This window comes from Cherax quadricarinatus, chromosome 47, assembly GCF_038502225.1.
Source record: "Cherax quadricarinatus isolate ZL_2023a chromosome 47, ASM3850222v1, whole genome shotgun sequence".
Taxonomy (NCBI): domain Eukaryota; kingdom Metazoa; phylum Arthropoda; class Malacostraca; order Decapoda; family Parastacidae; genus Cherax; species Cherax quadricarinatus.
Genome location: NC_091338.1, coordinates 12,997,610 through 13,023,538, shown reverse-complemented (window position 1 = coordinate 13,023,538; position 25,929 = coordinate 12,997,610). Strand labels below are relative to the sequence as shown.

Sequence of the window (25,929 nt, the reverse complement as noted above, 5' to 3'; positions counted from 1 at the left end):
CAATTTAGAATCATTTCAGTTAACACTCATTGCTATCTTGAGTGTGCCCCTTATGTATGTTATGTCTCTCTGCTATCACCGTGCATCTCTGCCTTCACTGTGCCTTCTTACATTCACTCTTCCTCCCTTCCTTAATGGAACCCTCTGCCAGCACTGTTTACTGTAACTATACGTAACACTTACACATATGAAAGAATAAAACTGGGCAGGAAACTAGAGCCGTTTAATTGTTGTGGCCACGTGAGAGTGGCAACTTGATTGACTACTATCTCTGCAAAGTGTCAGATCAACCAGTGTTGGTTATGTGGGCCAGTGAGCCGCCAGCAGCAAAAGTCTGGTTGAACAGGCAATCAGGAGAGAAGCTTAGCCCAGGCCGGATTACAAGCATAGAAATACCCTCGAAACCGGTCGCATGTTCAGAGGTAAAAGCAGCTAACTGCATTCTTAAGATATTCAAATTAATTACTTCTCCAAATACTGTTTCTAAGTTTACTATATATTAAAGTTCTTCTTTTAAAGTGCTGTCTTTGGTTAATTTATCAGTTATTCCAACACAGAATAATTCAGTGTGAAATAGAATCTGTGGGAATTATGCATTAATGTATTTCCTTTCTTTCCGATCTTTGAATATTCGGCACTGAGCATATTGTTAGTCATTATCTAAGTTAAGTGCATTCACTTATGACAGAATCACTAATTCTCAAGTGCTCAACGTTGAAATATTTAACTGAGTTTGCAGTAGAACATTATATAATAATGTAATTATTTATATAATAATAATTGTAGAAACGTACCTACTGATATAAGAGGCTTATTATTGAAGCTTATTATTGAGGCCTTTTTCAGTAGTCTTGTGGTATATTACTTGATAAGGTTCATTAAAGACCATTGCTGGTCTTGAAAAAACACTTAACGTTGACAGCTTAGAATACCAGTAGTTGCAGCCTGAGGTCTCCTTCGATGGGTCAGCTATCTCTGTCCCACGGGGCTTAGGGTTACGTTAGGTAAGGTTCGTCAGGAAACAGGACAAGTGTTTCATGACGCGGGTCTTAGTCAGATGATGACCCGCCGTTGGAGCTTTCAGTCATCTGACCGAGGCCTTCCGCTGGCTTACCGGTCCCCCTTTAAAAATTATGGTTATGTCACCTGGAAAGTCGTGCGCGATTCTTTCTTGGGTTGGGACAATCGCCCTCGTGTTACAGCTTCTATATGGTTACTCTAATCCCCTTATACCTAATCTGCCTACAGTGACGTTCGGTGAATATGTAAGAGAGGTTCGACTTACCTTGGTGTGTATCGTACTCTAGTCACGTTGAACGATCGCTTATTAACACGGGGATAGTTTGTTGTACACACAAGTGTTCGTTCACTAAGTATACTCAACACGCCATGTATCTTTCGAATTGTTTCAGTGTCACTCGAACTGCTATCACTTGTTCACCAGATTCACTCGTCAACGGTAATATGTCTGTGTTTAATGTTCACGGTAGTGAGAATGCTATCGATACCTCGCTTACCAGAGATAACTATTGGAATTTCAACACTGTATCTTTGCTTCAGTTCTTAATGATCGTTCGAGCATGAATAAGCAACACGGAGAATACACGGTCGGCCCTGAATGTTGTGTGATCATCGGTGAGTTCAGCCGCGGTACTTGCTCACCTGAATTGATCGTGCAAGGATTTCTAGAGAAACAAAAAGCCAGCCAGACAGCTCTTGGCATCATCCACGCCTCGTTATACTGGCGTAATAATGCTGACATAATGTCTGAAATGCATGGATGCCCGTGAACACTACGTGGTAAAGTCAAGGAACTGATTTTCCTGATTCTGACATATTTCACATTAAATGAGTCTTACTAGCTAAATAATTATACTGCGAGTTTATGTCCACATAATTTTAATAATGTTAAGGAACAGGGATTTCGTCGAGCAAACACTGTTAGTAACCTTTTGCTTGTTCTGAGGAGCAGGAGAGAGAGAGAGCTTAGTCCACGCCCCTGTCTGGCATGTGCATCCCATCTATGACCAGTGCAATCTAATTCTGCTTGGTAAGGAACACGTGCAAGATGAGAGCTGTTGTTTCGGTATACATATTCCATCTTCAAAACACCCTTGTTCCACATCTGGTCTCCAGATGTCGGGACGAGAGGGGGGTCGCAGCCCCCTTATGGGAGGGATCACCGCCCCCTTATGTTGCTCGCCCCCCTGGAGATAAATTTCTCCACAAGTCTAAATTGACCAACGTTTGTCACACTCGCATTTAGATTTAATGATAAGTATATTGACTGAGTAATGGTGTGAGAACGGTAGTAATCAACTAATGGGCAATATAAAATATGTTCTTTTATTGACTTTGTATTCGTCCTTGTGAGTGTGATGTGGGGAAATAAATGAGTAAGAAGGGAATATGTTCTGCAACAGTGTGGGAAACGAAAATGGCGAGTAACAAATAGTAGAGTAGGAGGATAATATAGTGCGTGGGTGGCCATGTTCAGCGGTTATGTAAACATTGTTTATAAAGGCAAAGTGCTGAGGACTGCTGCTGCTCTACCACACCTGAGGCAGCGACGGCAGTGCTGCTGCTGGTGGTGATGGTAGTTGGTGGCATTGGTGATGCTAAAGCTCCTGCCGTTGCTACTGGTGATACTGGGGGTATTAAATTCTACTGTTGATGCAGCTTTGGTGGCGGCGGTGGTTTGCGGTGTTTTTATACATTTAAAGTAAGTTTGTAAGTCCCCTCGGTCTAGTAAATACCTGGGAGATATTACCCTCTAGGTATTTAGTGAGTTCTCTCCATCTCGTAAACATAACAGTAACGAGTTAGCTCAGTTGCACAACGTTCTGTTTACAGCCTTGAAAGGACACGGGTTTATTTCGCAGGCGGAGCGAAACGTATGGGAAAATCTTACTCCTGCTTGTCATTTATACTTCAGTCAATAATTAGGTACATAGGAGTTGGCTGCTGTTGGTCATCCTAGGATAGGACCTTGATAGAAATAAGCAATACAACCTAGCTTTTTTTAAGGTTAAGCTACTGTGGGTGAATAACCCCAAGGATTTTTATTATTATTTTTGTTATTCCTCATCACTTTGTTAATTAATTGAAGGGGTATACTGTAACTGACTTTGAATGCTGGAATAGTGAACTACACAACTTCCTAAAACACTACTTTTCTGGGGGATCTGGCGGAGGAAAAGTATGTTAGTTGTATTCACGTGAGTGTACAACAAGCTGCGGCCAACTGCAGTAACTCAGAGGAGAAAGACTTCTTTATCTAATTTCCCGGAGGCAACAAAGGCAGCAAGGAGCAAGGAGTGAGGAAGCAGTCATGGCGTGTTTAAACAACGATGCAGCAGCGCTAGTCCCACCACAATTACTTCTTTTCTTTTGACCTGTGGTGGTAAGCCTGAACCTGCTCTTCGTGTCGCGTCCAGCATCCATGTCACGCTACCCAGATCATGCTACCCAGGTCAAGCTATCAAACTATCCAGGTCACGCCACCCAATTCAAGCTACAAACGTCACGTCACCCAGGTCACTCGTAGATGGGGAAAAGTAGGAAGAAATGGGGGTATGTAACGGGGGTTTGAATGTTGTTGCTTATCTATTATCAATATTAGCAACAGCGACGTGTGAAGATGCAATTTACCAAACATAAATCCTTCCAGCAGGACCGGAGATTCTCACACTCATTTTGCATAGCAAGTTTTTACAAGGATGAGATCCACAACAGTTGACTTGGTAAGCCCGTACGCTTCGCCAAGTGTGGAGTCGAATTATAACGTAACAGAAACCAGGCTGCTATGAGCGGGCGGAAGATCGAGCGTCCATCACTCCTTTTGCTGAATAACCAGCAAATGGCTTAACGCTTTGTAAAATACAGTCAACAATTCAGTTGTCACCTCAAAGTTGTTACTGTAGAGGGATTGAGGTAGTCCCGCAGATAAGTGAGATGATAAAAATATAAAACCGCGTAGGTGTGTTTTTTTTTATCATAAAATTGTTGAAGAAAAAGCTTGCCAGCGTCAGTGATTACACGTATTTTGGTGATGTACTCTGGATTATTGCACCACAAATGATTTCCAGTGAGCCGCTTTTTCCGGTTGGTTAACATACATTTTCAGAAATTATAGCTATAAACCTGAACCTCGATGAATTATTCCTAAAGCTCAGTTGTAGGCAACAAGTGAATTACAAATACATTAACTCTTAATTAAAAGAAAAAACAAAAATAACTGCTGCTATTATGGGTAGCCTCTACATTTGCAGAACAGGTTTGCTTTACACATTTGTAGGGAGCCTCCACGACCTTGGATACATCCATACTGGATTATTTCCCGGCAAGCTACCCCAGCTGGTAACAGCCTCATGCATCGGACCCTCCACGCATCATCGATCATCATTCAAGTGAAGTATCTAGACTATGAAGGAAGGGATTCTTCAGTATGGCCTGACTTCATACTCCTTCCTTGTATGTGTTGCGGATGACGTGTTGCTGAAATGAGTCTTGTGTCGGGAAATGTTCTCTGTCTTTTCAGTCCTTCTATGACCGCTCTGGTTCAACGATCGTAAATTAGGACCGCGAATCTTTCAATAAGTATCAAGAAAGAACAAAAATGAACAATAAGTGAGTGGAACAATACACAAATAGAAGATTGAGACACTTATGCAATATATGGGAATCTTTATAGTGGTGCTGCTTCACCACTGTGACATACTAGTGGTGCTGCTTCACCAGTGTGACATACTAGTGGTGCTGCTTCACCAGTGTGTCACAACATTTTATATATATATATATATATATATATATATATATATATATATATATATATATATATATATATATATATATATATATATATATATATATGTGTGTGTGTGTGTATATATATATTGTATATTTCTCGTCTCAACTATTTCGTAATTTTCCTCTTAAGTTTCAATAATTACGTTTTTTATTTATATTTTACTCATAAAATTTTACTTTATATTTCTTTATTTTATTTCATCCATTTAATTTTAATCCTGAGTCTCGTAAATCCCACTTTATATACAATTCTTCTGGACTGAAAATTCAACTGTACATTTCCAGATTTTTATTTTTGTATTTGGTTTACAGAAAATTCTATAAATGCCGTCTGCACTTCTGTCTGTTAAACCTTTATGTAAAACCTGTGTACTTCGTAGAATCATTATTTTGAGAGTAATATTACTACCTCAAACTTAGTGTAATTTAATATTTTACTGTCATTTATTTTTTCTTTGTTGTATATTTTACTTTATTTCATTGTAGCAAGCTCTATATCTTAAGTTTAATAATTCCCATTATAATACTATTGCATTGTCTTAAATAACATTACTACCTCAGTTATTAGTACAGTATTAACACTAACATTACATCAGTATTATTTTTATTGAATTTCTGGACTCAAACTGTATCTTTGTTACATTATTGTACAACACTGTAAATTTATGAACATTATGTTTGATTCAGTACTGGACTCTGTGCTCTGTATAATAATTACCTTTGGACCAAGACTGTAAACACTATGTTGACATCACTGCACTCCTACTATATGTTTAGTATAGGCAAAACAAACATTAATTGTAAAGCTGGCTCATTCACATCACCACAGATATCTACGGTATAACTAACCAGTGTTCACTGTCATATACAATTTTAGACTTGATCAAAAGTGCAGGGAAACAGCAGTCTACTACATTAATGAAATGAAATGTATTCAGTCGACCTGCACCAGAAATGAACTCTAGGAATACTTAGTTGCACAATTTGCAACCACGAACATTAAAATCTCTTTTACAAGAGGAGCTATTGACAGGTCATCACATACCACAACCAATTTCGAATTCCTTAAGGACTTAACCATCAACAATAAATTAAACAAACATCACTTAATTGCTGGGGACTTGATCATAAAATTATCAGTCATGCAGGTACCAGGCAAAGCTCCTTCCACTTTTCAAAAGCTTAAATTTACTTAGCATACAAAATATTCACACTTGCTACTGTACGCACCATGTTTACAGGACACTCAATATAAAAACTAAGCCAGAGTTTAAATTCTTATTGGAGAGTTGCAAGAAAACACATGAACACAATACTGTCAGCATAGTTGCTGATCCTCCTTTACATGTGTTTATATAGAAGATCCTTAGGTCTAGTGACTGTATAACGTCACGGGATGCAGCATAGGGAGTGAGACGCTCTGCCTCGCCCTCACTCCACGCTTAGACATACAAGCAGGCAGTAACACGGCAGGCGGGCCCTTCTCTTACCACAGTATGACAATATACAGTGTTACCATCCACAACTGTGTTTACCTTCAACCATCTTATCTCCTCCCGAACCCCTACGACAATACAAGGAACAAGTATCTCTTAGTTATACCACTTTTACGACTCAACAAGTTTAGAATCTCCATGCAGATATAAGGACCAAAAATATAGAGCTTAATTGCCTGAAAATGCTAAAAGTTTTCTGTCGTCCAACAGCTTTAATAACATTGTTAAAAACGTCTGTGAAATTTTACTTATGTCCAGGAAATGTCTGTAAATACTGGTGGGGTACTGTCACCACTTTAATTTTACCACTCCATAAAATGCACCTCATTGATCTCATATAAATTCAGCGTAAATTATCAGTAATTTCCTAAAATTAGATGCTGTGCACATAATTAATGTGATAAAAATTCAATGTAAATTATCTGTAATTGCTTAAATTTATGAACTAGGACAAGAATTAAGAAGGATTAGTTTGCTGAAATGCTGTGCCTAATATTTTCTTTTTGACGTTCTGTTTTATCAAATTCTCTTTTTACTATAATTGTATCAAAACTAACTAAATGTATTGTAAATTTTTATGTTCAATAAAAAATAAAGATTTTATTTATTAATAATTATTAGGGGTGCTCCTTCATTACCTCTGTGAAGAACTTTGTATAGTTTGGTTAAGGTTCATTTATATACTTAGTTTCTATCTTTCTGCCATTGTTCTCTATATTTCAGTCTCTTTACCATATTTATACCTTTGAGTATTTTGTATATTGTGATCTTACCTCCTCAGATTAAAGAAGTTAACTTTAGTGTGTGTGTGTGTGTATACTCACCTAGTTGTGGTTGCAGGGGTCGAGTCACAATCAGTGCGTGTGTGTGTGTGTACTCGCCTAGTTGTACTCGCCTAGTTGAGGTTGCAGGGGTCGAGTCCGAGCTCCTGGCCCCGCCTCTTCACTGATCGCTACTAGGTCACTCTCCCTGAACCGTGAGCTTTATCAAACCTCTGCTTAAAGCTATGTATGGATCCTGCCTCCACTACATCGCTTCCCAAACTATTCCACTTACTGACTACTCTGTGGCTGAAGAAATACTTCCTAACATCCCTGTGATTCATCTGTGTCTTCAACTTCCAACTGTGTCCCCTTGTTACTGTGTCCAATCTCTGGAACATCCTGTCTTTGTCCACCTTGTGTGTGTGTGTGTGTGTCTGTGTCTGTGTCTGTGTATATGTGTGTATGTGCATGCGTGCGTGTACCTGTGAGTGTGTGTGTGTAATTATGTATGTTTTAATTATACATTTGTATTTACTATGTTCAACGTGTTTAAGGGAATGTTCATCGCACAATGGGTACTAAATAACACAGGAAGGTTAAATATTAAATGACTTAATTTTTGTGAGATGATAATGTTATTACTCATTACTTGGTGTGTTGCGTTAGTTAATTATTGTCAAAGGCACTTTTCGATAGTGTGAGTGCGTGTATGTTTGTGTACTCTCCTGTGTGTGTGTGTACTCACCTAACTCACCTAATTGTGGTTGCTGGGGTCGAGACTCAGCTCCTGGCTCCTGTGTGTGTGTGTGTGTGTGTTTGAAAAGCGTTAATCCCGTGAGGACCATTCAACTCCCTTTCACATGGAAATCTAGCCATCCTAGATTATAACAGTGTCTTTCCTTGAATAAAGATTTGCACATTGCTGAATAGTATAGACTATAGAGTGAACACTCAGCTCCAGAGTGGCAGTGTCATCGTTCTTAGCATATTCATGTGGTTCCTGCAGTGTGGCCATATATGTATACTTTGCTTTCCTTTTATTGTTCCCACATTTTCATATCTGCACAACCTCCTGCTATAATATTTACAAATTTTTGCCTTAGGTTGACTCCTTTTGTGATTTCTGTGAAGGTGCCATTATCTTTGATCTTGTCTTGTTTTGTTGTTTCAATATCTAGCATTCCCTTATCTTATGGTACTTGTTCTCTTGGTTCATTTTCCATTTCTCTATCCTCATTTGGTTTAATTATGCCTGTATTTTATATGATGTTGACCTGGTCTTTACCCCATTTGCTTTCAATGCTTTTTTTTTGTGTGTGTTCGTGAATGTGTGTGTCAGCTTCGTTGTTTGTGGTGTAATGTGTTGCCACTGTCTAGATACCTCGCCTGCTACGTCTTCTCAGCAAGTTGCTCAACCAACTTGAGAAATAGTTTTCAGTAGACTTATGCATTTGTCCATCCTCGTTATTATTATTCTCTTCACGAGGAAGCTAATCATGTTTGATTCAAGGAAGTGAAGGGTAGCTCCTTTTATTAGATCGAGAGCCCTTTAAAATCATGGTGTCTTCATCCAGATGAAAGTGAGCGATTAAGGGAACTAAGAATGAGACACACACTTACCGCTCCGTACTTTTGTCAGTGTAGTATTTGTATTCACTCCAAGAACTGTCACTCTGGCTTAATGGTCCTCACAGGTATCCTCGGTATATTTTGTTGAATAAAGGCAGGAAACTGTAATGTTTACAGAGCGCTCTGCCCTACGAGGTCATTCAGAACTCTTTCACCACAACAAACTTCTCACGGCTTTGTTTACACGACTCCCATTCACTGGCACTCTTAAACCTGAAGCCCTCTCTTAGTCGGAAGTCATGAGAACCCAGATAGATGCCTGGTTTGTTTTTTTTATAAATACTTAACCTAATTCACATTTGTTTTAATATTTTTTTTAGGTTTTAATTTATTTCAGAAAAGTTTTTATCATTTTGCATTGATGAAGAAAATAGCACTTATTGGTTATCAGCTTAGAATCGTGAGCAGTTTTACCTCTGCTCTGAGGTGATGTTGATGTTTTGATATATTTTAAAGACATTTAAGGCTTGTACACAAGCTCGTAATTATATCACCTTCAAGAACACAGGTTCGAGTTACAACTGTATAGTTAAAGTTCAAAGTCTCTCTCTCTCTCTTTCCCCCCCCCCCTCTCTCTCTCTCTATCTATCTATCTCCTTTCCCTTCCTTTCCTTTCCAATCTTTCCAGGAGCTGATTCACTGGGAAAAGTGGAAGGGATATCCTGGGATCCTGCATCTCCTTCCATCCTCAAGGATTCACTGGTGCAGAATCACCTGGAACCGTACCTTACCCCTCCCTCACCATCTCGCTCACACCTCTGCTCATCCTTTAAAAACTCTGGAGAAATATAATCCCTTGGTTAACCACAAGGCCGTGTACTTCTGGAATTGATTCTTAGAATAGAGCTAGAGGAGACAGACGGATCCTTATCTCACATGATGATGATGATCTCAGACTGAGATCGAAATATACTGATCAACTCATTTCCTGTCTTTGTCTTCTGTATATAAGATGTTTTCGACCACTGACATGTTTTCAACACTTTGATGTTCCATCATTTTCCGAACATGATTACACAAGAACACAAGAACACAAGAACGAAGGAACACTGCAGAAGGCCTACTGGCCCATGCGAGGCAGGTCCAAGTCCCTACCGGCTTAAGCCAATGCACCCAACCTAGTCAGGTCAGGTCACATTGACTCAAGGGAGGAACACGGCAACCGACCCGTTAGCACAAGCTATCAGGTCTAACTCACACCCACCCACATCTACTCATGTATTTATCCAACCTATTTTTAAAGCTACACAACGTTCTGGCCTCTATAACGGTACTTGGGAGTTTGTTCCACTCATCCACAACTCTATTACCAAACCAGTACTTTCCTATATCCCTCCTGAATCTGAATTTTTCCAACTTAAAACCATTGCTGCGAGTCCTGTCTAGGCTAGATATTATCAGCACACTATTTACATCCCCTTTATTTATTCCTGTCTTCCACTTATAAACCTCAATCATATCCCCCCTAATTCTACGTCTTTCTAGAGAGTGCAGTTTCAGGGCCCTTAGTCTATCCTCATAGGGAAGGTTTCTGATACATGGGATCATCTTTGTCATCCTCCTTTGTACATTTTCCAGAGAATTTATATCCATTCTGTAATACGGTGACCAAAACTGTGCAGCATAATCTAAATGAGGCCTAACCAAGGATGTATAGAGTTGAAGAACAACCTGAGGACTCCTATTATTTATGCTTCTTGATATGAAGCCAAGGATTCTATTAGCTTTATTGCGAACACTTATGCACTGTTGTCTTGGTTTCAGATTACTGCTAACCAGAACTCCTAAATCTTTTTCGCAATCCGTAATATTAAGATCTACATTATTTAGTTTATATGTGGCATGGTTATTGTCCTGTCCAACATTTAGAACTTTGCATTTGTCTATATTAAACTGCATCTGCCACTTCTCCGACCACTGCATCAGTCTATTCAAATCTTCCTGGAGTGCTCGAATGTCCTCGTCAGAATGAATTCGACGGCCTATTTTGGTGTCATCGGCAAACTTGCCGATGTCGCTCTTTATGCCCTCATCTATGTCGTTTATGTAGATTGTGAACAGCAGGGGGCCCAACACTGACCCCTGTGGAACACCGCTCGTGACGCTTCCCCACTCTGATTTCTCCCCATTTATGCAAACTCTCTGCTGCCTATTTGTCAACCATGCCTCTATCCAGGAAAAAATTTCTCCTCCTATTCCATGTGCTTTAATTTTCCTCAATAGTCTCTGATGTGGGACCCTGTCAAAAGCCTTACTGAAGTCCATATACACAATATCATATTCGTTACCATGATCTACCTCCTCAAATACCTTAGTGAAAAAAGTTAATAAATTCGTAAGGCAGGAACGTCCCTTTGTAAAACCATGCTGAGATTCGTTGATTAATTTATGCTTTTCAAGGTGGCTACGAACTGCCTCGGCAATTATTGATTCCATAAATTTTCCCACTATGGAGGTTAGGCTTATTGGTCTATAGTTCGAAGCTAAGGACCTGTCACCTGTTTTGAAAATAGGTATCACATTTGCCATTTTCCACTTATCTGGCACCATGCCAGTTTGTAGTGATATGTTGAAAAGATTAGCCAAAGGTGTGCTAAGCTCCTCTTTACATTCCTTTAGAACCCTTGCATACAGTTCATCAGGGCCTGGGGATTTGTTAGGTTTTAATTTATCTATTTGCCTAAGGACCATGTCACTTGTGACCCTAATAGTGCACAGTTTATTATCGTCCTGTTCTACATAATTTATCATTACTGGAATATCACTGGTATCCTCCTGTGTAAAAACTGAGAGGAAGTATGTGTTAAAAATTCTACACATTTCCTTATCACTGTCAGTGAGCTGACCCGAGGAACTTTTGAGTGGGCCTATCTTGTCCCTGATCTTACTTCTGTATACCTGAAAGAATCCTTTTGGGTTAGTCTTCGATTCTCTTGCAACTTTAACCTCATAATCTCTTTTTGCTTTTCTAATTCCCTTTTTTATTTCTCTCTTTAACTGAATATATCGATTTCTTAATTGCCCCTCTCCTCTTTTGATTTGCCTATATATGCCTCTCTTTTGACCAATCAGATATTTTAATCTATTGTTCATCCATTTAGGATCATTTTTGTTTGATCTGATTTCCCTATTTGGAACATAATTTGACTGAGCAGCTAGAACTATGCCCTGGAAAGCATCATATCGGCAACCATCACCACCTACCTGACCCCTAGTCAGGTCATTCCAGTTCAGCCCACCTAAGTAATTTTTCAGTCCTATGAAATCAGCCAAGCGAAAGTCAGGGACGGAGACTTGATTGCCATTATTAGGGGAATTCCATGATATGTTAAAACTGAGTGATTTGTGATCACTCTCCCCAAGCTCATCATTAACCTCAAGATTATTAATTAGTGTTTCCCTACTGGCAAGAACCAAGTCAAGGAGGTTATTTCCCCTAGTTGGCTCTGTCACAAACTGTTTTAAAAAACAATCCTGGATCGTATCAAGAAAGTCACCCGACTCTAAATTTCCTGTCAAATTGCTCCAGTCAATCTGTCTATAGTTGAAATCTCCCATTAGCACAACATTTTCGTATGTAGATGCCTTACGAATTTCGTCCCATAGAAGTTTACTGCACTCCCTATCAAGATTTGGGGCCCTGTAAATCACACCCAAAATTAGTTTTTCTCGGCCCTCGAGAAGCTGTAACCAAACAGATTCAGTGGCTGACGCTTCTAATTTAATATCTTGTCTAACACAACAATTTAAATTGTCTCTGACATACATCGCTACTCCACCACCTTTCCTGTTGACCCTGTCAGTGTGGAATAATTTATAGCCTTGTATGTGACATTCAGATGGCATCTCTCTATCTTTCAGATTGAGCCAGGTCTCTGTTATAGCAATAATATCTATGTTTCCTGCACTTGCAATTAATCTTAGCTCATCTATCTTATTTCTAACACTCCTGCTATTAGTATAGTAAACCTTAAGGGAGCTAGTCCCTTGCTGCCCTCTGCTGTCCCCCTTTGTTTTCTGACCTGTTCTATTGTCTTTATTTATAACTTCATGCTGAATGCCTTTTATACATTTACTGTTTCCAACCCTAGTGTTGCAACCTGCTTGTTTCCCACACACACCCATACCTCTATCTTCCATCAGTTTAAAATCATAGGCATTTCACCAATGGCCTTCTCAATCGAGTCTGCAAGTGCTACCACCCCTGCCCCAGAGAGATGAACCCCATCCCTTGCATACATATCATGTTTGCCATAAAAGTTGTTCCAGTTGTCAATGAATGGGATTGCAAGTTCCTTGCAGTATCTGTCTAGCCAGCAATTTACACCAATTGCCCTAGACAACCATTCATTTCCTACTCCCCTTCTAGGCAAGATGCTACATATGATTGGGATCCCTCCCTTAGACTTAATGAAATCTATAGCTGACCTGTACTTATCTAGCAGCTCTTCTCTCCTACCCTTCCCAATATCATTTCCACCAGCACTGAGACAGATAATGGGCTTGTTCCCATTACCTGACATGATATTATCCAGTCTGTTGACAATGTCCCCAACACCAGCTCCAGGGAAGCACACTCTATCTCTCATCTTCTTATTCCTATTACAAAAAGCACGGTCAACATATCTTACCTGAGAGTCACCAACCACAAGAATGCGCTTACCTTCATTAGCAGGGGCAGTAGTACCCTTACCTTCACTGGCCACTGAAGTACATTCATCCTGGAGAACAGAGAAGCGATTTCCTACCTTCAGATCTTCACTCTTAACTTTCCTTACTCTGATGCGCCTCCCATTACTGTGAACAACTCGCCACTTGTAGCAGGTGCTGGGCTGCACCTCACTGCTGGTACCCGTTGCTACCTCCCCACCTACAGCCTCCTCACAGTGAGAGACAGACTGCACCTCACTGCTAGAAGCCTCATTCCCCACATCTCCAACCACCTCACACTCTCTCCCAGGCCCATTGAGGTGGACCTTCAGCCTCCTAATCTCCTCCTGGAGAAGCAAGACCTCCTCCTTCAACTCTCCAAACTCAGTTTTTAAAACACTGCAGAAGCAAGCCATGCTTTGTAACCGTCCACGCTAATCCCCAAAGCAGCTCAGGGTCTGTGACCTCACGTGACGACTGACCACTGACCACCCGCCGGATCCCTTACGTTGATCTTCCGCCGGAGAGGAGAAATGAACTTGGAGGAGTGAGGAAAGAAGAGACGCAGCTGGACACTACACATGGAGAGAATAATAGCTACAATTACAAAATGTTGACGTATGAGATGATCATTGTTGAAGGGTAATGGTGGAGGTTGCTGCTCCGACGCTTGGTAAACACACCCGCTCATAAACTACCACACGAGTTTATTGATAGTCGGCTGCCTAGTTTACGCTTCATCCCTTCCACCTCCCCTGCCATCACTGACCTTCCCAGCACTTCTCTTCCACCTCCCCTGCCATCACTGACCTTACCAGCACTTCTCTTCCACCTCCCCTGCCATCACTGACCTTACCAGCACTTCTCTTCCACCTCCCCTGCCATCACTGACCTTACCAGCACTTCTCTTCCACCTCCCCTGCCATCACTGACCTTACCAGCACTTCTCTTCCACCTCCCCTGCCATCACTGACCTTACCAGCACTTCTCTTCCACCTCTCCTGCCATCACTGACGTTACCAGCACTTCTCTTCCACCTCTCCTACCAACACAGACTTTGCCAGCACCACCTTTCCTGCCATCACTGACCTTGCCAGCACCAACTCTCCTTCCAACACTGACCTTGCCAGCACCAACTCTCCAACACTGACCTTGCCAGCACCACTTCTGCCAATACCTACCTTGCCAGCAACACCCCTCTCCTGCGAACACCGACCTTGCCAGCACTACCTCTCCTGCCAACACTGACATTGCCAGCACCAACTCTCCTGCCAACCGTGACCTTGCCAGCACTACCTCTCCTGCCAACACTGACATTGCCAGCACCAACTCTCCTGCCAACAGTGTCCTTGCCAGCACTACCTCTCTTGCCAGTACCGACATTGCCATCACCACCTCTCCTGCCAACACTGACCTTGCCAGCGCCAACTCTCCTGCCAACATTGGCCTTGCCAGCACCAACTCTCCTGCCAACACTGACCTTGCCAGCACCAACTCTCCTGCCAACACTGGCCATGGCAGCACCAACTCTCCTGCTAACACTGACCTTGCCAGCACCAACTCTTCTGCCATCACTGACCTTGCCAGCACCAACTCTCCTGCCAACACTGACCTTGCCAGCACCGCCTCTCCTGCCAACACTGACCTTGCCAGCACCAACTCTCCTGCCAACACTGACCTTGCCAGCATCACCTCTCCTGCCAGCACTGACCTTGCCAGCACCGCCTCTCCTGCCAACACTGACCTTGCCAGCACCGCCTCTCCTGCTAACACTGACCTTGCCAGCAGTTTATCTTAAATCCTTCTGAACACTAAGGTGCAGTACTTGACCACTTACCACGTATCCTATATTTTTAAACCAGTGAGTTAACCCGTATTTCTTTATCCCTTTATATCTTAAATATCTGACTTCGTTTATTCCCTTGGTTTAAACCACTACCGTTAAACCAATGAGTCTGATAAACCACTAATTCTTAAGTTTTATAGTGTTGAATTATATCGAGAATTAGATTACTTGGTGACCCAGTTAAGCAGAGATGTGCTGTGTAAACGTTAACCTGTTTGTGATACGTCAGGAGCCTAGTAATTGTTTGTGTACATACTTCAGGAACCTAACAACTGTTTGTGATACGTCAGGAGCCTAGTAATTGTTTGTGTACATACTTCAGGAACCTAACAACTGTTTGTGATACGTCAGGAGCCTAGTAATTGTTTGTGTGCATACTTCAGAAACCCAACAACTGTTTTTGGTTCGTCAGGAACTTGGCAACTGTTTGTTGTGCGTCAAGAACCAGCTACGTCATTCATCACTATCCAGTACGACCTGCTTCTCCCTGGTGGTATGGTGTATACATCAGGGAACGTCATGGAACCATCACAGAGCCTGACTAACCAGTTCATCAATCAGGAGAGATGGGCCAGTAGGACAGAGGTTGAGGGTTGAAAAATGAGAGTTGCTTGGGTGCGGGAGTGAGGTGGATGGGTGTGGGATTGAGTTTGAAGGGTATAGGAGTGAGTTTGATGGGTGTGGAAGCGAGTTTGATGGGTATGGTGTGAGGTGGATGAGTGTGGGAGTGAAATTGATGGGTGTGGTGTGAGGTGGATGAGTGTGGGAATGAGTTTGATGGGTGTGATGTGAGGTGGATGAGTGTGGGAATGAGTTTGATGGGTGTGGGAGTGAGTTTGATGGGTGTGGGAATGAGTTTGATGAGTGTGGCGTGAGGTCAATGGGTGTGGGAGTAAGTCTGATGGGTGTGGTGTGAGGTGGATGAGTGTGGGAGTGAGTTTGATAGGTGTGGGAGTGAGTTTGAGGGGTGTGGGAGTGAGTTTGATGGATATGTGAGTTGGATTAGTGTGGGAATGGGTTGGATAGGTGTGGGATGGGCTGGAATGATTTATAGAATCATAAAAAAAAAATTCTTAACATGTTTAATCAGATGCGTGCTCCATGCTGTATAATGAATTAAATTTCCTTTTAAGGTCCCCGAATGCAGTTCTTGGGTTAATTACCGAATTTTTGCTGAAGTTGTATGGTTGGTGTGTGTACATGTGACTATCTGTGTGTGTGTATGTAATTTTTCATGTTTTACTACCGTCTTGTGTTTGTAGTGGCTGTGTTGCAACTCCTGTGTCTAGTGTATGTGTGAGAGACCGTGCGTGTGTTATGTTGCGACTGATCACAAGAGTAAACTAGTCAAACACAACAAAGTCTACAATGTAACTCGTAAACAGAGCAGCAGTGCTTGAGGTATCCAACATAAACCGACCTCTCTACGTAAAAAAAGACGAGAAAAATGACAGAACAAAGTCAGATTGTGTTATCTAGCTTATAGAATTATTCCAACGTCAACACCAGGCAGGTACAATACTTTCCAGAATAAATATATATTGAACGTGTTTCAATCTCTTAAGTTCTTTATCAAGTCACACAGAAGATACAAAATACACCGATAACTCAGACTAAACATGTGCTGCAAACCTACCAAAAAGACAAATCTAATTTGTCTTCTTCCATCACGATAAGAAAACGAAACGATTTTTATCTTTGAATGGGTTGTCTGTGAGAGCTTCGAGGAGTCTGCAGCCCAGCATACTTTAGATGCAATAAGCATCACGTCTCCAGCACCAACTGTCACGTGCCATCATCACCACTACCATCATGTATCCCCACCACCATCATCATTACATGTCATTACCACCATCACATTCTTCACCACTCTCAAAAGAAACGAAGATTTCAAGACTGAAAAGCGACAGACATTCAAGGAAGATGCGGGAATTAAGGTACAAATGAATTCAAAGACATTGAAAAGAAACGAAATCTACGAGCTGTAATTATTCATTACCAGATTGGGAGGTACGACAGACTGTGTAAAAGAAGACAACCATTTAATGTAAAGATGTCTGGCCTTTCAATAACTCTCCTAAAATATAAAGGAATTTACTTCAAACAGAATATAGTTATATGACTGTACAGTGTGAGTTGCAGGCATAGAGCTGTGTGTCAGCTGTATGGTCTAGTCGGAGAGTAGGCCACGGGGACGATGGTTTTACCTGGAGTTTACCTGGAGAGAGTTCCGGGGGTCAACGCCCCCGCGGCCCGGTCTGTGACCAGGCCTCCTGGTGGATCAGAGCCTGATCAACCAGGCTGTTACTGCTGGCTGCACGCAAACCAACGTACGAGCCACAGCCCGGCTGATCAGGAACCGACTTTAGGTGCTTGTCTAGTGCCAGCTTGAAGACTGCCAGGGGTCTGTTGGTAATCCCCCTTATGTATTGGTGGGAGGCAGTTGAACAGTCTCGGGCCCCTGACACTTATTGTATGGTCTCTTAACGTGCTAGTGACACCCCTGCTTTTCATTGGGGGGATGTTGCATCGTTTGCCAAGTCTTTTGCTTTCGTAGTGAGTGATTTTCGTGTGCAAGTTCGGTACTAGTCCCTCTAGGATTTTCCAGGTGTATATAATCATGTATCTCTCCCGCCTGCGTTCCAGGGAATACAGGTTCAGGAACCTCAAGCGCTCCCAGTAATTGAGGTGTTTTATCTCCGTTATGCGCGCCGTGAAGGTTCTCTGTACATTTTCTAGGTCAGCAATTTCACCTGCCTTGAAAGGTGCTGTTAGTGTGCAGCAATATTCCAGCCTAGATAGAACTAGTGACCTGAAGAGTGTCATCATGGGCTTGGCCTCCCTAGTTTTGAAGGTTCTCATTATCCATCCTGTCATTTTTCTAGCAGATGGTCCCTGTAATTATAACGTACTTCAAGAACTAAACCCGTGTGGATCAGTCAGCATAAGGAGTGGTGGAGGTTCGATCCTCTCCTCGCAAATTCCAGAACTTCATTTAGTTCAGAACTTCAATTAGTTCAGGACTTTGTATTTTTTTAAGTGACACAAGGAGAAGGGATGTTATTGGTAAATGAGTTATTGGTAAGTTGAACCATATGGGTAAAAAAGAACAAGATTTTTTCTTTTGTAAAATAAATCCAGACATATTGGCTTGCTTCAGGTGTGTAAAACAAAGATGCAGCAGTTGTTTAGAATATATTGTGCATCCTAAATTACAACACTGCCAAAGAACTACTTGCTTTATATATTTTTTTTGTGATTCCTGTTAAAATGTTTAGAGAAATTATTGATGGCGGTTTATCTGTGAGTACGTAGCACTCATGAGATATTTATATGTAGAGTACGTGGCACTCATGAGATATTTATATGTAGAGTACGTGGCACTCATGAGATATTTATATGTAGAGTACGTGGCATTCATGAGATATTTATATGTAGAGTACGTGGCATTCATGAGATATTTATATGTAGAGTACGTGGCATTCATGAGATATTTATATGTAGAGTACGTGGCACTCATGAGATATTTATATGTAGAGTACGTGGCACTCATGAGATATTTATATGTAGAGTACGTAGCACTCATGAGATATTTATATGTAGAGTACGTGGCACTCATGAGATATTTATATGTAGAGTACGTAGCACTCATGAGATATTTATATGTAGAGTACGTAGCACTCATGAGATATTTATATGTAGAGTACGTGGCATTCATGAGATATTTATATGTAGAGTACGTGGCATTCATGAGATATTTATATGTAGAGTACGTGGCACTCATGAGATATTTATATGTAGAGTACGTGGCACTCATGAGATATTTATATGTAGAGTACGTGGCACTCATGAGATATTTATATGTAGAGTACGTGGCATTCATGAGATATTTATATGTAGAGTACGTGGCACTCATGAGATATTTATATGTAGAGTACGTGGCACTCATGAGATATTTATATGTAGAGTACGTGGCATTCATGAGATATTTATATGTAGAGTACGTGGCATTCATGAGATATTTATATGTAGAGTACGTAGCACTCATGAGATATTTATATGTAGAGTACGTGGCACTCATGAGATATTTATATGTAGAGTACGTGGCATTCATGAGATATTTATATGTAGAGTACGTGGCACTCATGAGATATTTATATGTAGAGTACGTGGCACTCATGAGATATTTATATGTAGAGTACGTGGCATTCATGAGGTGGCTGTATGTAGAGAGTACGTGGCACTCGTGAGGTAGCTGTATGTAGAAAGTACGTGGCACTCGTGAGGTAGCTGTATGTAGAGAGAATACGTGGCACTCATAAGGTAGTTGTATGAAGGTTATCTTAAAAGATGGTCTAGCGTGATTGTTATGCACATGTGGTGAGCTATAGCCTAAGAGACTGCCTTCATCATGTCTTGTGTTAGCTGAAGATGTCTTGTGTTATCTGATGATGTGTTGTATTAGCGAAAGATGTTTGTCAGCCGATGTCTCAGAATGCAACGGGCAAGTGTAGTAGCAGCAGCAACATACACAGCAAGGGGCATTCTTGACCTTCCTCGGCACTCGGGCTTAATGCCCAAAGGTGGGGTGTGACTCCAAAAACATCCTGTAGTGCTTGCTGCCTTTGCACCTCCTGACATCGTCTGCTGCTGTGCAGCTGCCACACCCTTCGAACCCAGTGTGGGCGGGATTTGTGGCAGCCCAAGGTGCCTAGCTTCTCCCTCCGAACCCCTTGGGGGAGGGGTACGGGGCTAGGCCTGGGGACAGCTAGTCCCAGAAGATGAGGAGGTACTTGTACTTCCTCCCATGGCAGACATTGGTCTGAGACACTCCCTCGACAGGGAACCAACGCCGGGTCACCTCTTGGAAAAGGCCCGGGCCGGGCGATTATCAAGAACAGAACAGAACAGCTGATGTCTTATGTTGACAGGTAGTATTTTGCGTTAGCTGACGATGATGTCTCGTGTTAGCTGACGATGTTGTTTTTGTGTTGCAGGTGTCGCAAGAAGAAGTGGCGTGTGGATTTACCTCAGACCTCCGTCATCATCACCTTCCACAACGAGGCTCGCTCCACCCTCCTCCGCACCGTTGTTAGGTGAGTCACCTAGGCCTATGGCTCACCTGGTTATACTCACACCTCTCCCTGCTCACATGGTATTCCTCTCTCCATGCTCCCCTCCATGAGTAAACTAAAAGACAACACAATGAATATATTATATCTGTGATTTACCTGTAATCAATTTCAGGAACTCTTCTACTCCCGCAGCCCGGCCTGAGGCCAGGCTTCCCTGCTGAAGTCTGGTCAATCAGGCTGTTTGTGTTTACAGGCTGGGTGAGCAGGCAGTTACCAGACAAGCCTGACCCAGGCCCGTTCTGCGGGAAGAAGAAAACACTTGAAACTTTTCACAGGTTTACCACAGGTACACAGGCCTGCAGGTCTACATAACCATCACTACCCGACTGATCCGGTATCTGTAGCAGGAAGCTATCCAGTTTCTTGGAAACCTCTATCTCAGTTTCGGTAGTATTTCTGATATCTGCTGGTAATATGTTGAAGAGTCTTGACGATGTTATTTTAGGTAAGGTTTGTCAGGAAACAGGAAAAGTGTTTCCTGACGCGGGTCATATGATGACCCGCCATTGGAGCGTTTGGTTATCTGACCGAGGCCTTCCGCTGGCTTACCGGTCCACCCCTTTAAAAATTATGGTTATAATTATAACCATTAGGAATTCACTTTGTTCTTTAATTGCACCCACAGAACGAGGTAAAAAGTGCATGGATTTAAACAGGAATACCATCAAATCATGTGCAACAGCTGCACATCAGTTGACGTAAGTCAGTCATAAGTTTAAAGACGGACCCAAGAGTTAGAGTTCATCCCAACACCAACCTTCCTACCCTCATCCCGATCCCCTACACTCATTAACGTAGACAACTTATGTTTCTTGTATGATAAATTATATAGAGTATGGGAGAAGCACATTCCTGAAGTGCCTCAGTATGAGAGGAATTAGGATGAGGAGACATTTTAATATGAGAGGAAACAGGATAGGAGACTAGTATGAGAGGAACTAGGATGAGGAGACTATTATGAGAGGAACTAGGATGATGAGACTAGTATGAGAGGAACTAGGACGAGAGACAGATTCTTCAGTATGAGAGGGACCAGGATAAGGGGACTCAGAAGGCCACTAGTTGCCCAGAGAAATATAAAAATGTGTTGGAAAATATTGGTTATAGTGTAAAAGTTACAAAGGAGAAGAATTAATTAGATCAGCATATAACAGAGGCTGCTTCTGTAGATGCCTTTAAATCAAAATATTTGGTATTCTGAACAAAAATCACTTGGTGGTAACACGTCAGTCGACCGGAAATTACGAAGCCCAAGGGCTGGAGCTTGATCCTCGCGAACATAAGAAGGTGAATACAAGTATGTGAGTATAGTCATTCAACCCTAATCCCCCCCATTAGAGCAAACTTTATAAGAAGCCTCGCTCTCGCTCTCTCCTTCTATAAATGCCAACATGCAGCTGCTGCAGAGAATTAATGAGGTGATATGCAAGTTCTCGCCTCACACACGTTACTGTGCCTCTTCTGCTTTCTCGTGAAGACTCCTCACCCTCAAGTGAGCTCACCACACTGCCAGTCTTGTATGTGTGTGCTCACCTAATTGTGGTTGCAGGGGTCGATTCAGAGCTCCTGGACCCACCTGTTCACTGGTCGCTACTAGGTCCACTCTCTTCGTGCTCCATGAGCTTCATCAAACCTCTGCTTAAAGCTGTGTATGGATCCTGCCTCCACTACATCACTCTCCAGACTTTTCCACTTCCTGACAACTCTATGATTGAAGAAGTACTTCCTAACATCCCTGTGACTCATCTGAGTTTTCAACTTTCAATTGTGACCCCTTGTTGCTGTGTCACTTCTCTGAAACATTCTGTCCCTATCCGTCATGTCAATTCCTCTCAGTATTTTATGTTGTTATCACGTCCTCCCTTCACCAGGTGCCAGATCAGGCTGTGATGCATATGTGGCGCAGTGGGCTTCCAGTAGCAACAGCCTGGTTGAGCAGGCAAGCACCAGACGAGAGTAGTGAAACTCTCGAAACTCTTCAAAGGTATATCAAAGGTTCAAAGGCATCCCTATTCCTCCTGTCCTCCACTGCTGTCGGGTTGAGTTCCCTTAACCTCTCCTTGTAGGACAAACCCCTTAGCTCCGGTACTAGTCTTGTTGTAAACTTTTGCACTTTCTCTAATTTCTTGACATGTTTGACTAGGTGTGGGTTTCATACTGGTGCTGCATACTCCAATATGGGTCTCACGTACACGGTGTACAGTGTCGTGAATGACTCCTTAGATGTCGAAACGCTGTTCTCAGATTTGCCAGGCGCCCGTATGCTGCAGCAGTGTGTGTGTGTGTACTCACCTCACCTAGTTGTACTCACCTAGTTGTGGTTGCAGGGGTCTTTTCATAGCTGCTGGCCACGCCTCTTCACTGGGCACTACTGGGTCACTCTCTCTGCCCCATGAGTTTTATCATACCTCTGCTTAAAACTTTGAATGGATCCTGCCTCCACTACATCGCTTCCCAAACTATTGCACTTTCTGACTACTCTGTGACTGAAGAAATACTTCCTAACATCCCTGTGATTCATCTCTGTCTACAACTTCCAACTGTGTCCCCCTATTGCTGTGTCCCATCTCTGGAACATTCTGTCTCTGTCCATCTCGTCAATTCCTCTCAGTACTTTATATGTCGTTAATCATGTCATCCCTATCTCTCCTGTCCTCCAGTGTCGTCATGGCGATTTCCCTTAACCTCTCCTCGTAGGTCATACCCCTTAGCTCTGGGACTAGTCTTGTTGCAAACCTTTGCACTTTCAATCTAGTTTCTTTACGTGCTTGGCTAGATGTGAGCTCCAAACTGGTGCCGCATACTCCAATATGGACCTATCGTACAGGGTCCTGAACGATTCCTTATTAAGAGGGCAGAATGCTGTTCTTAGGTTTGCTAGGCTTCCATATGCTGCAGCAGTTATTTGGTTGATGTGCGTCTCAGGAGATGTGCCTGGTGTTATATTCACCCCAAGATCTTTTTCCTTGAATGAGGTTTGTAGTGTCTGGCTCCCCCTAGACTGTACTCCGCCGGGTCTTCGTTCGATTGAATTCTTCTCATCAACTTCACATCATCTGCAAACAGAGACACTTCGTCATGTCGTTCACAAATACCAGAAACAGCACCGGTTCTAGGACTGACCCCTATGGAACCTCACTCGTCACAGGCGCTCACTCTGACACCTCGCCCCGTACCATGCTTCGCTGCTTTCTTCATGACAGGTATTCCCTGATCCATTGTAGTGCCTTCCTTGTTATCCCTGCCTGGTCCTCCAGTTTTTGTACTTATCTCTTGTGTGGAACTGTGTGAAACGCCTTCTTACAGTCCAAGAAAATGCAATCTACCCACCCCTCTCTCTTTCTCTCTTGCCTTGCTACTGTCATCCTGTCATAGAACTCCAGTAGGTTTGTGACACAGGATTTCCCATCCCTGAAACCGTGTTGGCTGTTGTTGATAAGCTCATTTCTTTTTAGGTGTGTGTGTGTGTGTGTGTGTGTGTGTGTGTGTGTGTGTGTGTACTCACCTATTTGTGGCTGTAGGGGTCTATTCACAACTCTTGGCCCCTCTTCTTCACTGATTGCTACTAGGTCCTCTCCCTGCTCAAGGAGCAGGGAGAGAGAGGCTCCAAGGAAATGCAATCTATCTACCCCTCTCTCTTGTGTTTTACTTCTGTTACCTTGTCATAAAACTCAAGTAGGTTTGTGACACAGGATTTTCCTTCCCTGAAACCGTGTTGATTGTCATTTATAAGCCTGTGTCTTTCTAGGTGCTCCACCACTCTCCTTCTGATGATCTTCTTCATGATGCTGCATACTATACATGTCAGTGACACAAGTCTATAGTTTAATGCCTCGTGTCTGTCTCCTTTCTTAAAAATTGGGACTATATTTGCCATCTTCTATACCTCAGGTAGTTGCCCAGTTTCAATGGATGTGTTGAAGATTTTTGCTAGTGGCACAAACATCTCTGCTCCCTCTCTAAGGATCCACCACCTTTGAGGTATCAGGTTCACAAAGCAGTTTCTTCTTCTTGATTGTGTGTATTTCGTCCAGCACTTGTTGGTGTACCTCCCTGGTCTGAATTCCTGGAGTCCTTCCTGTCTCCATTGTAAATACTCCTTAAATCTCATGTTCAGCTCCTTACATACCTCTTGGTCATTTCTTGTGAACTCCCCACCTTCCTTCCTCAGCCTGATTACCTGGTCCTAGACTGTTTTCCTCCTGATGTGACTATACAGTAGCTTCGGGTCAGACTTAACTTTTGATGCTATGTCATTTTTGTATTGTCGCTGAGCCTTCCCTTTTATCTGTGCATGTTAGTTTCTGGCTCTTCAGCTAATCTCTTTATTTTCCTGGGTCCTTTGTCTTCTGTACTTTTTCCATTCTCTAGTGCACTTAGTTTTTGCCTCCCTACACCTTAGGGTAAACCAAGGACACGTTCTGATCTTCCCATTATTTCTGTTTCCCTTGGGAACAAACCTCTCCTTTGCTTCCTTGCATTTTGTCATGTAATCCATCATTTCTTTTGCTAGTTTTCCTGCCAACTCTCTCTCCCACTGAACGTCTTGCAGGAAGTTCCTCATGCCTGTGTAGTCCTCCCTTTTGTAGTCTGGTTTTCCCCATCCTATTCCTGCTACCCTCTCCACTTGTAGCTCAACTATGTATTCAAAGCACAGAACCACATGATCAGTAGCTCCAAAGGGCCTTTTGTATGTGATATCGTCGATGTCCGAACTACTCAAGGTGAATACAAGGTCCAGTCTTGCTGGGTCATCTTCACCTCTCTCTTTGGTAGTGTCTCTAACATGTTGATGCATGAGGTTTTCCAGTACCACATCCACCATCTTGGCTCTCCATGTTTCGAGATCCCCATGGAGCTCCAGATTTTCCCAGTCAGTCTCCTTGTGATTGAAATCACCCATAACTAGTAACTTTGCTCTCCCCATATGAGCTCTTCTGGCCACCTCAGCTAGTGTGTCTACCATTGCTCTGTTGCTCTCGTTGTATTCTTCTCTTGGCCTCTACATTTCTGTGGCAGGTTGTACATTATTGCAAGTACCACCTTAAGTCCCTCAGACTGGATTGTTCCTACTATGTAGTCCCTTTCATACATTCCATCCATTCCTTCCATTTCCTCAAATCTCCTCCAGTTTTTAATGAGCAGTGCAACTCCTCTTCCCCCTCTCCTCCCTCTATCTTTCCTGAGGATTAGATAACCAGGGGGAAAGATTGCATCTGTTATCATCCTGGTGAGTTTAGTTTCTGTGAGTGCTGTTATGTCTGGGGATGTCTCCTTGATTATTTCATGCCACTCTTCACATTTATTTGTTATTTCATCTGCATTTGTATACCAAATCTTCAACTTCATTTCCAAAACTGTGGTCTGGGGGTACATTGGGGTTGGGGAAGTGGGAGACCTGATGAGGAACTATGGGTGGTTGCTGTGGAGGTGGAGTTTGTAATGAGGTGGGTGGGGGCTTTGGGCATGGCATGAGTGTTTTGGGTTAGAATTTTTGGTTGCATTGGGGTTGTCCTGGTTGGGAGGTTTCTGTAGGTGGTTGTGAGGGAGGTTGTATTTGATCTTCCTCCTGAGTCTGGGTTCTCCTGTCCATCTCCGTC

General features: G+C 42.4%; 1 protein-coding gene across 2 annotated transcripts in view; it reads left to right on the top strand.

The window, feature by feature from the left end:
• Window positions 1-25,929, top strand: part of Pgant2 (polypeptide N-acetylgalactosaminyltransferase 2) — a 411,072-nt gene that overhangs the window by 229,500 nt on the left and 155,643 nt on the right. For both annotated transcript variants that reach the window (XM_070094694.1, XM_070094695.1), the window contains one exon: window positions 20,192-20,290. In XM_070094694.1, coding sequence (XP_069950795.1) covers window positions 20,192-20,290 — 99 coding nt within the window. The remainder of the gene's footprint in view (window positions 1-20,191; window positions 20,291-25,929) is intronic.